We start from the raw sequence: 16,270 nt of genomic DNA, 5'->3' as shown, positions 1-16,270 counted from the left end.
GTTCCATATACATTTACTTGAATGCTTACGAAGACATTTATGTTTTTAATAATGATTCACGATTTTTTTCACTTTGTATCATTTAGTTATGCTGAAGTAAACACGTTTACGGAAAAAAATCATTATTTTTACATCCTTAATAATCCATGCGATAGAGGGTAAATTATTTAATGGTTAACAATGTCAGCTCCTAATATGGGTCCCTAAATACAAGCGCCTAATTTATGTGATATATTGCGTGAAATAAATCAAAATTAAATGTGACTCGGGGCCTTAAGAAAGGCCGACCTTATAGTATTACCTCAAGTCCCTAAAATTACATAAGCAAAACACGAGTGCAATATAAAATGAACAGTTTATTATTATACAAAAGCGTAACAATTTATCACAAAATATATCCACGGGTCAAATCATAAGCATAAAGGTATTGTTAATACTTCATCATCATCATCATTTCCTTCCCAAACTCAACGGTGCATATGGCATTGCATTGGTACACCACTTGAAGCGTACATCGATATTTTTTATCTCATAAAGGTAAGATGATCAGTATTACTCTTCAGATGCCAGTACAGGAACTGTAAAATATTCTAGTTTGAAAACCTTTTTTAAATAAATATTTTATGTTGACCATGTCGGGAATCGAACCCGAGACCTTCTTCTTGAATGGTAGGCAAGCGCGCTGACCACTACACAACGAGGTCTACATGTAAATATTTAAGCTACTAAATTCCCTTTAAGAAAGAATTGTTTCGATCTTTTTTGAAATCTTAGAGTAGAGAGAAAATTATTTATAATAATCCCCTAGTTTTTTTTTATTTGGCTTAGTTTGAGTTTTGAAAAAATAGGAAATAAGATAACGGACGCAGCAACATCCTGTTTCAGCTGTTATCAAGCGGAAGCGATACGTCTGGCTGGGTCATAAACTGCGGAAGGAAGGAGCGGACACGGAATGATTACATATTTTTTAAAGTTATGCATTTACTTTGATCACAGATTTATTTTTTGATAATTGATCTTTTTTGTTATGTTTTCCTTATATTCATGTCTCAATTTTTTATGTTTTCATACATATTCATTCAAACATTATGATCGTAGGACAACGACGCATGTGATTTTATTCAACTTTACATGAAATATGTATAAATGTTGAAATTTGTTTATGACACTTAATGTCAACTCGATAAGTACAACAATATATCCTTTGATACTTGAGTTAGTTATATATTTATTTATTTACGAACATTGTCCATTTATACACTTCATGGGGATAAGTATTACAATATAAGTACAGTTAAAAATATTAAAAAAGAAGAAGAAAGCATTGACGAAAATAAAAGACATCAAGACAAGATGTGGGTTATTTATTTAGTGCTCGTTTAAATCGTTGTAAATTTCCAAAAAAGTCCAGGTCTTGCCTTGAGTTAACAATACGACAAAGACGGGTCATTGGATTGGTCAATTAAGGGGATAGTTTGTTTTATGCCAATCGATAAACAGTATTTCATTGTTTTTCAACCTACGAGTCGGAATATAGAATTTTACCTGTCTCAGTAATGATGGCACATTGATTATACCATTAAGTATGCTAAACATATTATATATGGAGTCAATATCAGTTCTCCGTTTTTGTAGACAAGAAATATTTTACATTGACTCTACATCAGTTTATGAATAGTTACCTCTCTCTAGTCCAAGCATCCACGCTACTTTTCGAAGCAAGTGATGTTGGACTGATTCAACGTAATTTATACGATTCACATAGAATGGAGACCAGACCACGGAGGTATATTCTAGAAGAGGGCGAACAGTTGAGCAATAAAGAGTTTTGATAGTACGGACATTAGTAAAATCACAGGATATTCTGTTGATACTATTTATTTATTTGATGTATTATCTATATGGTCGTTTTTTGTCAATTAATAGTTTATGGCGGCCTCCGTGGTGTTGTGGTCAAGACGCTTGACTCACGCACGGAAGGTTCCGGGTTCGATTCCCGGTGAGAACACAAAAATTAAAAATGTGATTTTTCTCAAGCCTGGTTGTTTTGTAATGTAATTCACCACTGTAATTGGGCCCCCTGGCCTGTTGTGGTGCAAAAAAAAAAAAAAAAAACAACTCTTAAATCTGTGATGGACTCAATTACATCAATTTTGGAGTTTTCTATTAGGTATTCGAATAAAATCGGTTGTTTTGTTCTACGAAATGTCCTACCTTGTTTTATTGTTGACATTGTATAGTATGTACTGCATTTTGTGGTTACCTACCGTATTGTATGGGTCTCGTTGCACATTATTTAGACAGTGTGTATCAATAAATTTTGAAATAACATGCCTTTTTTTCAGAATAAGGTTTTAAAATTTACCATACTTTTGGAAAATTCAATTTATATAATTTCTGGACGTAAATTTTAACAAAAAGGTTTCGTAAGTAGGTATACAATTTTTATTTTATTTTAAATAATTGAAATTCTTACCAAGCTCTTTCCTGTGCCCTTTTCAATATAATTACAAGTTTTAAATTATTTTTTATTGGTTTTATATTTACGCATCCACACATACATGTACCCTCTCCTTCATTCATTCACACATTTACATGTACACACATGAATACAAACGTTCACACATACAATTACGTAAACTATTTTCTTATCTATCATATATCATTAGATTTGCAGTGGATTTTTTTAATTGGTTCTAGTATTGTTAATACATTTTTTTTATGTAATAGCTGTAAAAATCTCAAATAAAATAAAATAAATTATTTTGCATTTTTAATGTTTAGTTCTAAACTATTGACTACTCTACTACACTATTGGTGAAAAGAGAAAATAATAATTTTAAAACCTTTTCAGGATCAAACATAAAATAAATTCATAGTCGTTTTTTTGCACGTCCGTCGTTGTTCTACGATCACGATGTTTGAATAGAGTAATAAATAAAGAAGTATCTAGAAGTCTACGCATTTACAGTGCATATTCCTATCTTTAATACTGCATAACATTCATTATTTTTTATATATATGTGAACATTTGTATTCCTTAAATTATGAGTTATAAACTTTATTGAACTATTGAACTTCTATTCCGTATTCAAACATGAGTAGAATGTTTTCTAGACTTCAATATACCTTCTGTAAGAATTTCTCCTCTTGTTTCCGTTAAAATCCTGTAGGTACGTATTAAGAAGATTCTTTCAAATTTATAAATCCGGAACTTATTTTCAAAGAATTGCAGTAACTCAAAGATGTAATTTAAAATCAGTTTTGTTTTGCTTACCTGTCTGAATAAATTAGGAACTTCACTGACATCTTGAAACGAAGTATTTTGCGTATCTATCAAGTAGAAAAACTGCCCAAGTCCTTTGACAAAACTTATCACTTGTCCTTTTTCAAAGTGGTAAAACTTGGTCGAATTCTCAATTTCTTCTCTCACCACTTCAATAATCAAAGAAGTCCAGTTGTCTTCCATATTCATCAAGTTCGAAGACATTCTAGCACTTGAAATTAGCACTTGACCTCAATTCAGCACTTTAAAATTATTGTTCTGTTTACGTTAACACTTATAACGATTAATGCAAGGTTCGTTTACTTATTGAACAATATTATTCACTCGTCTGTTAGACTGCCATACATTAACTTAAACAAACAACAATTATTGGCACTTTAGTTTATACATAACTTCCAAGTAAAAATATACGTTTTTATAACCAATCGTTTTGTTTACAAAGCTGTATTTCAATTGAAATATTCATGGTTTTACAGAATCTATTTCATGAATCAAATTAAAATGATATTGGTAATATTTTGTCAACATGTTTACAATTTTTTTTTTCGAAAAAACGTACCATGTTTTATCTATGTCCGTATGTTGTATTTCAGCACAATATTACATAAATTATCAAACAAACGACCGTGGATAGTAAAAATGTATTTCAAAGGAAGGAGTATTATCTATATTTTAAAATTGATAAGACTGATAATTGTACATAAATATTTTGTAATATTATGGCAATGTGTTTGTTTTATTTCGCTATTTTACATTTTTTCAGTGTATTATGACTATGTCGTAAACGTTTGGAGTTCGATTCTTTACTCTGCCACAATGTGGTGATCGACAATATTGGTAAGCATGAAAATGTCAGCCTCAATATTACTATGTTTTTAAGCAATCTAGATTATTGTCAAAACTACGCAAAAACACTTTTTAAAGTGTGTCTTAATTTTATATTTTGTTTCCGAGCAAATAAAGAATACAGTTCTTAGTGCGGGATAGAACCAAAACCTTTACGAACGATATTAACCCACTGGCTAATATCAGATAAAAATCCTGAAAGGTAAGTCCGCTTCAGTTTGCAGTGGTTGGGATGTTCGCCTACCATTCCTAAGATCCTGTATTCGATTCCTAGCAAGGTGGACGAGAAATATTGGTTTTATTTCACTTCAACATTTTAATATTCCTTGATTGGAACCTGAATCGTTATAGTTATCAACTTTTCTTCATGTAAGAAAAAACATTTTAATATATACGCTACTATGCCAATGCATTTCCCTGTACACCACTAAGTATAGATAGATAAATGATAATAACCGTTATTGTTTTTTACATATTTCTAACACGAAAAACACTTTTACTAACAATGACCATTTGAAAATAAAATGATTTATATTCAATTAATGCTTTTAAATGAACGGCTTTTGCTTTTAAATAAACGACTTTATGTGAAAAAAATAACCTCAAAACTCTTTTTTTAAACACGAAGTAGACAATTATAAATATGTTAATTCATTTATTATTAATCAATGGACGTGGTTCTTATTTTGTACTAAAAATTGGGTACTTTATACCTACAAAGTTCGAAAAAAAATATGAAGCACAAATGAAGCACTACAATAGTTCACAATTCTCACATTACAAATAATAGTCAATAATTTTAAACAACTCACAAGGCACTATACAGATCACAAATCACAACATAGCGTTAATATATTTTTATTCGCTCACAAAAAAATGTATTAAACAGCTGTGAAGGCAATGTTTTTTAATTGTTTTTTTAAAATCGCATTAAATGACAAGATTTGAAACGTCAGCACGCTAACGCCGATATCGACAAACTGATTGTATTTTACAATCGTTAAGCATTTATATGTAATCGTGCTCCGTGACAGTTCATTAACATGCCGGTTTATTAACATGCTTGTTTTGTGTTTGTTTACAAACTGAAGTCGATTGCGCCAACATAAAAAGATACTTAAGCTAAGCCATTATGAGAATATCTGCAAGAGCGATTTCAGCGTGATGCTTTTACAAATGTTCATAAAAATTATGTGTCTTTTGGTAATTAATTTTTAAATTAAAAGGTAAGCTTTGAAATATGAAGAATTATTTATAATTATTTTTCCACATCCGCTCCTAAATGGAGCATGTAGACGTCACCAGACGCCTCCAGGAGACCTTATCAAAGCCAACACTCTCGCCATCTCCCACGTCAATCCCTAAGTTGCCGAATAAAGCTGAAAGATCGTCATCGGCGGACTTCCAGGACGGCGCGCGGGGCCCAGGAAGCCATTCTAGGAACTAAAAAGCCCATTAAATAGGTAGTTACCGATTTTAAAAAATCCCAATGTAAAAAGTATCCAAATGACGATTTAGCTAATTACCATTCATATAAATATAATGGATAAGTGCAGCGAACAATTACTAAGAACTCGTTAATCATAAGTAACTTTAAATTATGAATTTACTAATTTGTTTGTCTACTAGTCATTGTGTCTTTTTTAAGTCGTAAGCGGAGTGTTATTTTTATTTGAGAAAACACTTCAAACCTAAGTATATTTATTTATTATATATTTTTTTTATTTATTTATTATTTTTTTTTTTTTTTGTTTTTTTACAATAATCATAATCATAAAACAGATTATTTAAAAAATAAAGCATAATTACATATCAATGAAATACATATTAATAGAAAAATAGTGAACGAAAAAATCCCACAAAGGCATGGCCTGTTTGTGAGTGTACAAGAAAATGTTAATGAATTTTTGCTCCTGTAATAAATAATGGACAGTTATAATATTTTTGTATAACATAAGAAAGAAAAAATGAAATATTCTGTAAAAGATAATATTGTTTTTTTTTTATAGTAATTAAAAAGGGAAATAAAAAATATTTTTAAAAAAACACAAAAATATTCCTAAATATAGGTGCCTTATGTATCCTAAATTAATTTTTGAATAGCTCGTGTTTTGAGACCATGTTTTTTTTCTATGGCTTATTTTGAATAAACTTAAAAAGCACTTCATTTGCTAGGGTCCGAGATAGTAGCACTTTTGTGTAAAGAGTGAATAATCAAATCTAAACAACAGATGGGATGTTTTTTACTTTGACAAATGATAAAAGATGCATGCATTCGTTTTTTTATAATACAACAAATAATTTAATTATCTATTTGACCAGTTTTAATGGTTTTTAAATCCTGGTTGACCACACAACCATGAACAGCCAGCCCTGGTAAAACTCGCAGGTCTGTCTCGTGTCATTCTGTATCAAACATATTATTTTGTATATATTAGGGTGCTTAATTCTAAAGAATCACATCATTAATTTGTTATGACTTAAAAAAATATTTAATTATTTGCTTACGGAATTTCGGTAATTTTTTCACCTAAAATTTGCATTTTGCAGAAAACAGCCAGATCGAATATTGAGTGATTCCTCACTCAAAGTTTGAATGTTAGGTGACATTCTGTATTAAATATTGTTTTTTTATTACAGGTATCTTTGAATTAATGAATTTATAATATAACAATGCCTTTTTTTATTATTATTACTAAAATGTTTATAATAATTTATTTGAGAGAACTAGATTTCTGGAGGTATTAATCTTCCTATCAGCATCCATACCGTAATATTTTTCTAGCGCTGTGAGTGTTTTCTGCAAATTGAGAAATGTCGTTTTAATGATTAACACTTTTTTCAGAAGGTGATTATTACAGTTTTTGTATGAAATGTTTGCCAACATTGGCCTTTATAGAGAGCCACATTGCAATGTTCGTACATATACCTACAGCGTCTCACTTCTTTTTTTGTGCTTTGTATCCCGGAGCCGTGTAAACACGTGATTATAATTACCACGCGTTGTGTCCCGGTCCTGTTGTGTTTTCACGTCGTTCGCTAGCAGCGAAAAAGTACTAATAAAAGTCACTAAATTTCAATAAAATGCACTTTTTCGAACAACAGGAAAATCACGTGAAAACACGGGACCGGGACACAACGCGTGGTTATGTAATCACGTGTTTACACGGCTCCGGGGTACAAAGTGTTAATATATTCTTTTAAAAATTCAAATGAGTAAGGGTTAACTGGTTTTTTATATCAGTTGCCAATCTGTCCATACAAAAAGTTTTTTATCCTAAAATGATATCGCTGTTCTCGAACAAATAACTACATGGTAATTAATGTTTCAGTGTATCATTTGATTCGCTAGTAATTAATTAACCACTTGTCTTTATCGCCAAGCAATATTTTTTTCATTCATCATATTTTTTTATTATTTGCGTGGAACTGATAAAACCATTTCGTGAAATATAATATTCTGGTAATCGGTAAATGCTTCTTGGAATTTCAAATGTTGTTCAGCATAGCGATAGCCTTTTCAACAGGCATAACCATTGTATCCCAAACTCTATAAGACCTAGAGCTCTGTCGTCGCTTCAGTTCGTTTTTGTCTCACGGACCAAAAAACAAATCGGCAAAAATAGAGTTTCAAAGTTATTTTTACGAAATAGGCATAAAAAATGACCACAACTTAAGACAATATTCGGTAAAAAAAAAGCCCTAAACAATTTTTAAAATATATTTAGATCATTTTAATTTTATAAATAAAGGATTTCTCAGAACTCCTGACCAATTAACTCAATTTCGTTAAAAATTTAAAAAAATGCTGACGCTAAGGTAATTATCCGGAACGTAAAAGGTAATGCTTCGCATAATTTCAGGGTTGTCAATAATATCGCGCAACAATCGAAAGAAGTGTGTAGTTAAATACGCATTCCTTTTGGTCTTCAAACTGCTGTAACCGAGCATATCCTAGAGTTGAGTTGGGATACAACATAATTAAAAGTGGAAGCATGTATATTATGAAAGAATACTAAAAGTAAAAACTGTTATATATTAAAAACTATATTTAGATGAATGAATCTCTCAGATACCAAAATTATATTAAAATCCCTAAACTCCACACAAGTCATGGTTAAAATAGCTTTGTCTTCAACGGTGTCAAAAATTACAAAAATCCCCCCAATGAACTCAAAACTATTGAAACTAAAATATCAATAAATAAATTTAAAGTAAATTTAAAGAAATTTTTCGAGTAAGCGCAAAAACTGCTTTTAATTTAAATAAGTATGAACGTATTATTATTTTCTGTTTTTTCTTTTTTATCCCATATTTATTTATTTTTCTCATTTACTTGTATATTCGAAATCGTATAAATTCTAATAAATAAACAACTACAACAGTGTAAGTTACTCTCCAAGCACAAGAGTAAGTTTCTTTTTTTGGAGAGTTACAGTTATAACATTTACTAGATGTATAAATGTGTATATGCATAGATTTTTTTTAAAATGTACCATTTATGAAATATATTTGATTGATTGAAAAAACATGAATTTTAATAAACATCTAGACATGCCTGAAATATAATTTAGAAGGACCAAAGGGATTCTCTCCAAAATAAACAAACCAGCCAAAAGCCAGCGGTCAAACTAAAAAACAATGTTTTTCATGTGATTCCGACTATCAGAAAACAACAGTGACATACTTAGGCATATAATTAATTAAAAAATAGACCCCTGTTTTCTAATTTCCCTGGGTACACAAGCAAATATGCATTTTTGAATTTCGTATATATTTGAATATTCACTAAGCCTGAACATTGACAAATATTTACATACATGAAGAATACAATATTCCGTGTGAAATAGAACCAGAACACTAGGTGAGTGTTTTCCCCTCAAAGTCCTAAAAAAAGGAAATCGGGTGGAGATAAGTCCGCTTCGTAGTGCAGTGGTTGACGCGTTCGCCTACCATGCAAGTTCGGGTTGGATTCTTACAAATGTCAACGTGGAATATTTGTTTTAAAAGCAGTTCACCTCTGCAATACTGCCGTCATAAACAAAAACGCGGTTTTAGTAAAAAATCATAAAATGAGTTAATTATGAAATGTTCTGTGAAAAAATTCGAACCATTTCGTATGTCAAAAAAAATTTTCAGTACGAAAAACGATTTCACGTTTCTAAGTTTTTTAAACAATAACACCTATTGATATAGGATCCATAAGAAAAAACTTTGTACAAATAGGACACGCACACATTTTTCTTATGATTATTAAATATTTACAGTTTTTTTTTTTAATTTTGCATAAAGTTGACAAATATAAAAGTGTCTTACGAGGCTAAACTGACAGAATGCATTAAGTCAACAGTCTGTATATATTTAAAATATATTTAAATCATAGAATTAAGCATAGTCCAGAAACCGCATACGCACATCAAACAGAAAGCGACTAAACTACTCATAAATGGGTAGGTTTACGTTTTGACCCATTAGTTTCATTGTAGACGTCGCTTAGTACGCAACTCCTGATTTGAATTTAACCATGCCGTGTTGTGTACTTTTAAAGTGCAGAAATACTTCTAGGATCTTAAAGATACAGGATGCAATTACATTTTATGTGTAATTAGCAAATGAATTTGTATGTAACAAATGCATTATTTAAAAATTGACTTGTTTTTCCATCTGTCAGATTGTCGAAGAAACAAAATAAACATTTCGTTAGTGTTGCCAGGGTAGTAAATTTGTTTACCCTTCATTGCTCACCTAATGAGAGAACTTATGAAAATCGGATCTCGGATTAAACAACTATCGTAGACATTTGACCGTCATTATCTTTAAAACATCAAATATTATTTAACATGAAATAAAAATATTCGTTTTACGTAAAATAAAATTTGTTTTATGTTTTAAGTTTAAAGTTCATTAATTAAATTACCCTTTACTTATCTACTCTGTTGTGTCAATCAATGTTTCCGAGAGCACAATAAAATTTTAGGAAAATTAACAAATTGTTTTTTTTTACCTTACATTTGTGTTATGGTTATATTCTTCGCGATCTGGAAATATTACTCTGTGACTTCAAGTGTGCGCGAGGCGAAAGAGTGTCTAAGTGGGGGAATTATGTATTCAAATATGATTCTACGCTCCTTCTGGACTATTCTTAATTCTATGATATAAATACAGGTGCAAGATCTTGATTGCTAATTTTATGCTATGCCGAAAAAAAGCTTTATTTAAAAAAAAATAAACTATGGGAGAAATAACGTGTTGAAAGAATAAAAAGTCTCTTAATGCGATTATCTCGAAACTTGTTTTAATGACTTAATGCATTATGTCTGTAAAGCCTTGATATAATCTTAGAATCTGATTTTTGCAAAAAACTGCCTTTTTGCTTAGAAATGTAAAAGATTATTGAAATTCATGCATTTAGTGAATCAATAAAGTGCCCTATGCACCCTAGGTTCAGAAATTAATATTATGATGCAATAATAACTTAAATTTTAATTTATTTAAGTTTATAAATAAAACTTTTTTTTAAATCTTGTTCTTTTTAGTAGTTTTTTTTTTATAAATTTCATTTTTAATTATAGCTTAGAATGATAAATAAATTATGAATTGATAAATAAGCGTAATTTTACTACGAAATTTATTTTTATTCACACTGTCACAAAAAGATGTCCGACTAGAGCGCTTATTTAAAAATTTTAATCAAATCATAATTAATCAAAGCAATAGACAACTTGGTAGGGACTGAAACTCAAGTCAATAATTGCATCATTAACAAAACAATATTCCTACATGTAAAAAAAATATGTAGGTTTATCTAGTCTAAACATTACTGCCCAGTATCATTTACCTTAATTATGTGACCTTGATTACATTTCATAATATTATTCTGGTGTTATAAAGTATGTAAAAAATTAGATGTAGTTAAAACAACAACATGTAAACAATGATTGCTCGTAATATGTTTTTATGTTGGTATCAATTTTATTTATCTCTTATATTTTATTTATTAGTTACACAAAAAAAGTACTTCTAGGATTTGCATACAACGCATTTCCATAGATGCCCATGATATTCTTGCTCAGATTAACCTAAATATACCTCACCGTCACTTGCGTACCAATGCTGTCTTTGCTGGGGGAAATTACGAAACCAGCATCGGATTCTTTTCCCCTCCTACCAAGGATCCTCATAATAGCGAACAAAATTTCATTAAACGGTACTGTCGATGTGGTCCTACAGCAAAGGCAAGCATTCAAGAAAAGCGGTGTTGTTGCTCCTGACTCGCGATGACACACTTGCCATGTCCGCCTAGATTATGCCATAATTATACCTTTGTACATTTAAATAGATTTGAAGATTTTTTAGATTAAATGTTATCATATAATATGTATTCATTAATGATTATTTGTTAGGGTTTTCATAAACCTGTTGATTGGCTTAAAAAAAACATAAAATGCAAAGTAATATACAATGCATAACACTGAAATAATATAACAAATAAAGGAATACAATACATTTATTATAAAAAAACAAATGTAATTTCGGCATTTACATTTAGAAAAATATAATGTAGAGGCAAAATGTATGCGTCCAGTTAAAGTTTTTCACAAATATAATAAGAGAATATGTTACACAGTAAAGAGAAAAAATAATATATCATACAAACAACAATATGATGGTTCAGGCATGAGATAATAGAGTGGATGAGTGGAGGAGAGGGATTTTTATAATGTAGTTGACCGATTCAAAATTTTGATGTGATAATAACATGAACATAATTAAAGGTACATAAACTTTTTACACACTGACAAATGTATAATTTTAGAGTGTTTCAAAAAGTTTTGTTTTGAAGTCACAAAATGTTGTATTAAAAATATCTAAATAGGGACAAAGTAAGTTAAATTTGGAGCAGCTACGATAAATAAACGAGTTTTAAACATTTTTTTTTTTTGGGCAATGAATTATAAAAGAAATTAACATGTCGTGTTGATTTTACGGGACAATTTATTGAAAAACGCTCTAAAAGATAAGTCGATAGATAGTCCTATCGATAAAATTGTTTAATATTTTGAAGAGAAAAGACAGATCAGAAATACAATAAAAACTTCCCACAAATTTCAAATTACTTGTTACTTAGGAGTAACCTTTTATAATAACAAGTTAATTTCTTTTATAATTCATTACCCTAAAAAAAATGTCTAAAACTCGTTTATTTACTCGTATTTTCTCATATTTTCTAGTGGCTGTTTCAACCTACATACTATGCATGGAAAAACATTTTTAACATCATTTCAGTATATATATTATTTTTTTTTACTAAAATTAGTATGAACTTTTAGTTTTTTCCAAAAGATATATGTTCTTCTTATATTTAAACATTTTGCCCTAAATGATACATAAGACTCTACGTTTGTAAACTAATTACAATGTTAATTTTATATTTGAAGCACTAACTTTGTGGTTATTCATTATAATAAAATAAATAAAACAAGTTTGTTTTTAACCACTATTTTTTACTAATTAACTAATAATGTTTTTTCTATTTTATTTTTATCATGTTAACTAAATACTACACGTGGAGCCAATAAATCAAGTATTTTTTTTCCTATAAGGGTGGTAATTTGATATCTATATTTTCGAAGCTAGACAGGAGAGCACTAAAACAAATATTGTTTATTTGGTTATCGATATATTTTTTGTATTATGATTCGCTTTTTTAATTTCTAAGATTTCTAAGTTATTTAATTTTAATATTTTATTTTTAACATGAACTTCTTTTAATCCAGTGTCTTTATTAAAGTTTTGATTATTTTCTATCAGATGGTTTGCGAATTCAGAAAAATTATTTAAGCACCTTAAGTGTTCTTTTAGTGCAATATTAAAGATTCTTTTAGTTTTTCCAATGTACAGGACAGACAAGACTTGTCTGTCCTGTGCTGCCAAATATTAAAAAAAAAATAATAGCTATCCAAATAAAAGAAATATTATTAAAAGCCTATAAAAGCAATATAAGTCATACCTATGAAGCAAAAAACATAAACCAGTATACACATTATTAATACCATTAAAATCAATAGAATATACTATACAAAAATATAATTATTATAGTAATTTACGCATGGTTTATAAAGTAATCAATAAAGCAATAAAATAGATATATATTAAAATATATAAAAAATAGAACAAGATATCAAAAAAAATAATGTTGATATAAAGATAAGTATAAGGAAGGGAAAAAAACAAAAAGGGATACAATTAATTATTTCATTTAACAAATTAATGCTTGCGAGAAAATTTTCACTTTTCCTGAACCTTGAACAACTTTATCATCTCGTCTTCATCGATGTGCCGCCGCCATTAATCAGATACCAACATAATATTAAAATTCCTAAATTCTACACAAGTCATGGTCAAAATAGCTTTGTCTTCAAAGGTGTAAAAAATTAAAATAATCTTCCCAATGAACTAAACACTATCAAAAATAATAAATCAATAAATAAATTTTAAGTAAATCTAAAGAAATTTTTTGAACACGTGTAAAAACTACATTAAATTTTAATTAGTATGAATGCATTAATGTTTTATGATTTTTATTTATATATCCTATGTTTTTATTTTTTTGTATGTACTTTATGTACATTTAAAATTATATAAACTCTTATGAATGAACAACTACAAGAGTTAGTCTATTTTTTTGGAGAGTTAGAGTAATAACATTAAATTGATGTGTAAAAGTAGATATGTATAGAATTTTAAAAAAACATGTACCTTTTATGTAATTTTTTAATAAAAAATAAAAAGTTCAAAAAGATGCAACTACCTCTCATAATTAAGTATATTTATAACGTAGTGCTTAAAACTGCCTTAACAATTTCTCTCTGAATATTAAATATTATTTTATGTAAAAAAATTCAATATATATATTGTTAAGTGGCCTCGGCACGGGTAACCCCAGCAAGGAGTCATTATTTTTATTATTTATAACGTGGAAAATGTTCATAAATAAAAAAAAATACACAACACTTTACTAATCTTTGAATTTATTAATGAAATTACATTATAAAAAGGATCAAATCAACATAAAAACCTGTTGATCTCTGCTATTTTTCAAACTTTAGCATGCATAATATAGACATTAATATAAATGACTCGATAACATTAATAACTTAGCAATGACACTAGAAAAATGCTACTTTTTGCTGAGCTGTAAACAAACTTACATTTAACAACAATATTTTGAGTTTGTTCAAATTTTTGTAGACAAGGACTGGATTCAACTCCCTGAGGAGCTGTTTATATTAACATATTACAACAGAGATGAAGAACATTTTAGAGAAGGTAATATAGAAGTCTAGACATCTACATGGCTTATGACCTGTCAATGGCTGGTTTAAGTGGACTTTTTACACACTGTGTAACATTCACCATTCTGCCCATATTCGAACATCTATATTCCTTCAATTCTTTCATCTGTTGATGTTTGTGAAGTTAAAGAGCTGAAACCTTTATTTATGCGGGTGGGATTCATTTAATTGAATTGTTTCACCCATACTAGGCAACGCCTGAAAATCTTATTTTTTAAATTTTTATACTTATTCATGGACCAGGTGGATTTATCAACAACGTAGGAGAATGGTAGACGAACGCACCAACAACACAGCGAGGCGAACTTATTTCCAGTCAATTTCCTTTTTTAGGATTTAACTTGAGACTCCTAACACTAACACTAGTCCAGAGTTCAGGTTCTATTTCACACATATTATAATTTTATTGTATTATTCGACCGCTTAGATACAGGCATTTCATTAACAATACTTAATCGGTGGTTCTGCTGATACAGTGTTCTCAGGTAAATAAAAATAATGTATCTGAAGTAAGAGGGACGAGTTGTGGTCTTGTGGTAGTTTTGCGGAGTCTCAGATCAGAAATCCACGGTCCGGACCCCGACGTACCACAACGTATTTCTCATTTTCTAACACGATTATTCACGACTAAAAAAATGGTAAATCAAAAGAATGTAGTTTTTTTTTAAGATTCATTACATATATTTTGATAGAAATACGCGGATAATTAATAATTTAAACGTTAATTTACTTACAACAAATTTCATTCCCTTCATGAAGAAATAAGATAATAATAGCATGAACGAGTTTTGACAAATAGCGTTATCTTGATACAATAAGAAATTTCAGTTATTTTTTTAATTTTTTTTATTTGTTAACAGACCATCAAACAAAGCCAAAACATGTTTTTTTTATCGTATTATCATTGCATTGACTTTTTCTAATTTTTCCGTAGCACAGTACTTCTTAATTCTATTTTCATTTTCACCAAAATTTCGAAATATCACTCGCCGTCAGAAAGTTTTTCTAATATTATATGTAATCCCGTACGATTCTTTAAAAAATACATTTGTACCGGCTAAGCGTCAAAACACGATAAACGTTGAAAATCATGTTTAGTCCGGAAACCGAAAATCTGTTTCCAGTTGCCACAACAACATAACAACGTTGTTATTAATTAGTTATACAAACATGGTCACTTGAAACTGTGACGTTTTAAATTAGTTCGGCTTTATGAAAACCGTTTTGACAATTTTTTTATTTGTTTTCGAGAAACTTTCAGGTTCAATTAAATGTTTTAATTTTTACCGCGTGAAAAAAAACATTTTTTATTTCCAGTAGCACTGAACATCCTCATTACATTGTTCCGATTTCACAAAAGACTACTTTTAGTATTGTATGTAGCGTCATTTTATTTCATAAATTTTGCTCCCGCGCGTCACTTTGCAACTGAAGCCAAAATAATTTTACTATCTACTCTAATGCGCTGCATACGAGTCTACGATTTTAGTGGTAGAAAAATTTAATGCAGCTCATCGAAAAGTTAAAACCACAAGCAACGTTACATTTTGCCATTTTTTCAATTGAAATAATATTTTTGCCAAATCAGCCTACTTTAGAAGCATTAAATTATTTTTTTTTTACTTGTGAATTCCGCAAAGGTGTAATTAAACGTAGTTATGCAGAAAGCAGCCAGTCTAAAAAATTGAAAAAATTGGGTATTGGTGTAATCGGGTGCAGTAAAGTCAATTAGATGTTCTGCTGAAAACAGCCAGACCGCTTTTATATAAATAAAAAAAAACTC

General features: G+C 29.4%; 1 protein-coding gene across 12 annotated transcripts in view; it reads right to left on the bottom strand.

Annotated features, from left to right (window-relative positions):
• LOC148280784 (alkylglycerol monooxygenase-like) overlaps positions 1 to 15,981 on the bottom strand; it is a 90,766-nt gene extending 74,785 nt beyond the window's left edge. The window contains exons 1-2 of one of the 12 annotated variants that reach the window (XM_088227818.1): positions 15,775 to 15,951; positions 3,278 to 3,636 (exon numbers count right to left, since the gene is read on the bottom strand). In XM_088227818.1, coding sequence (XP_088083944.1) covers positions 3,278 to 3,490 — 213 coding nt within the window. In that variant the 5' untranslated portion in view covers positions 3,491 to 3,636; positions 15,775 to 15,951. Of the gene's footprint in view, positions 1 to 3,277; positions 3,766 to 4,845; positions 5,123 to 15,221 lie in introns of those variants that run through there. The other 11 variants (XM_088227822.1, XM_088227828.1, XM_088227824.1 and 8 more) reach the window with 11 other exon arrangements.
• Between the last annotated feature and the right edge of the window lie 289 nt (positions 15,982 to 16,270).

The sequence above is a fragment of the Micrasema longulum genome, unplaced genomic scaffold (genome assembly GCF_059751315.1).
Source record: "Micrasema longulum isolate JH-2025_06_02 unplaced genomic scaffold, ASM5975131v1 h1tg000541l, whole genome shotgun sequence".
NCBI classification, from domain to species: Eukaryota; Metazoa; Arthropoda; class Insecta; order Trichoptera; family Brachycentridae; genus Micrasema; species Micrasema longulum.
Note: the sequence above shows the minus strand (reverse complement) of the source record. Positions and strands in the feature narration are given on the sequence as shown.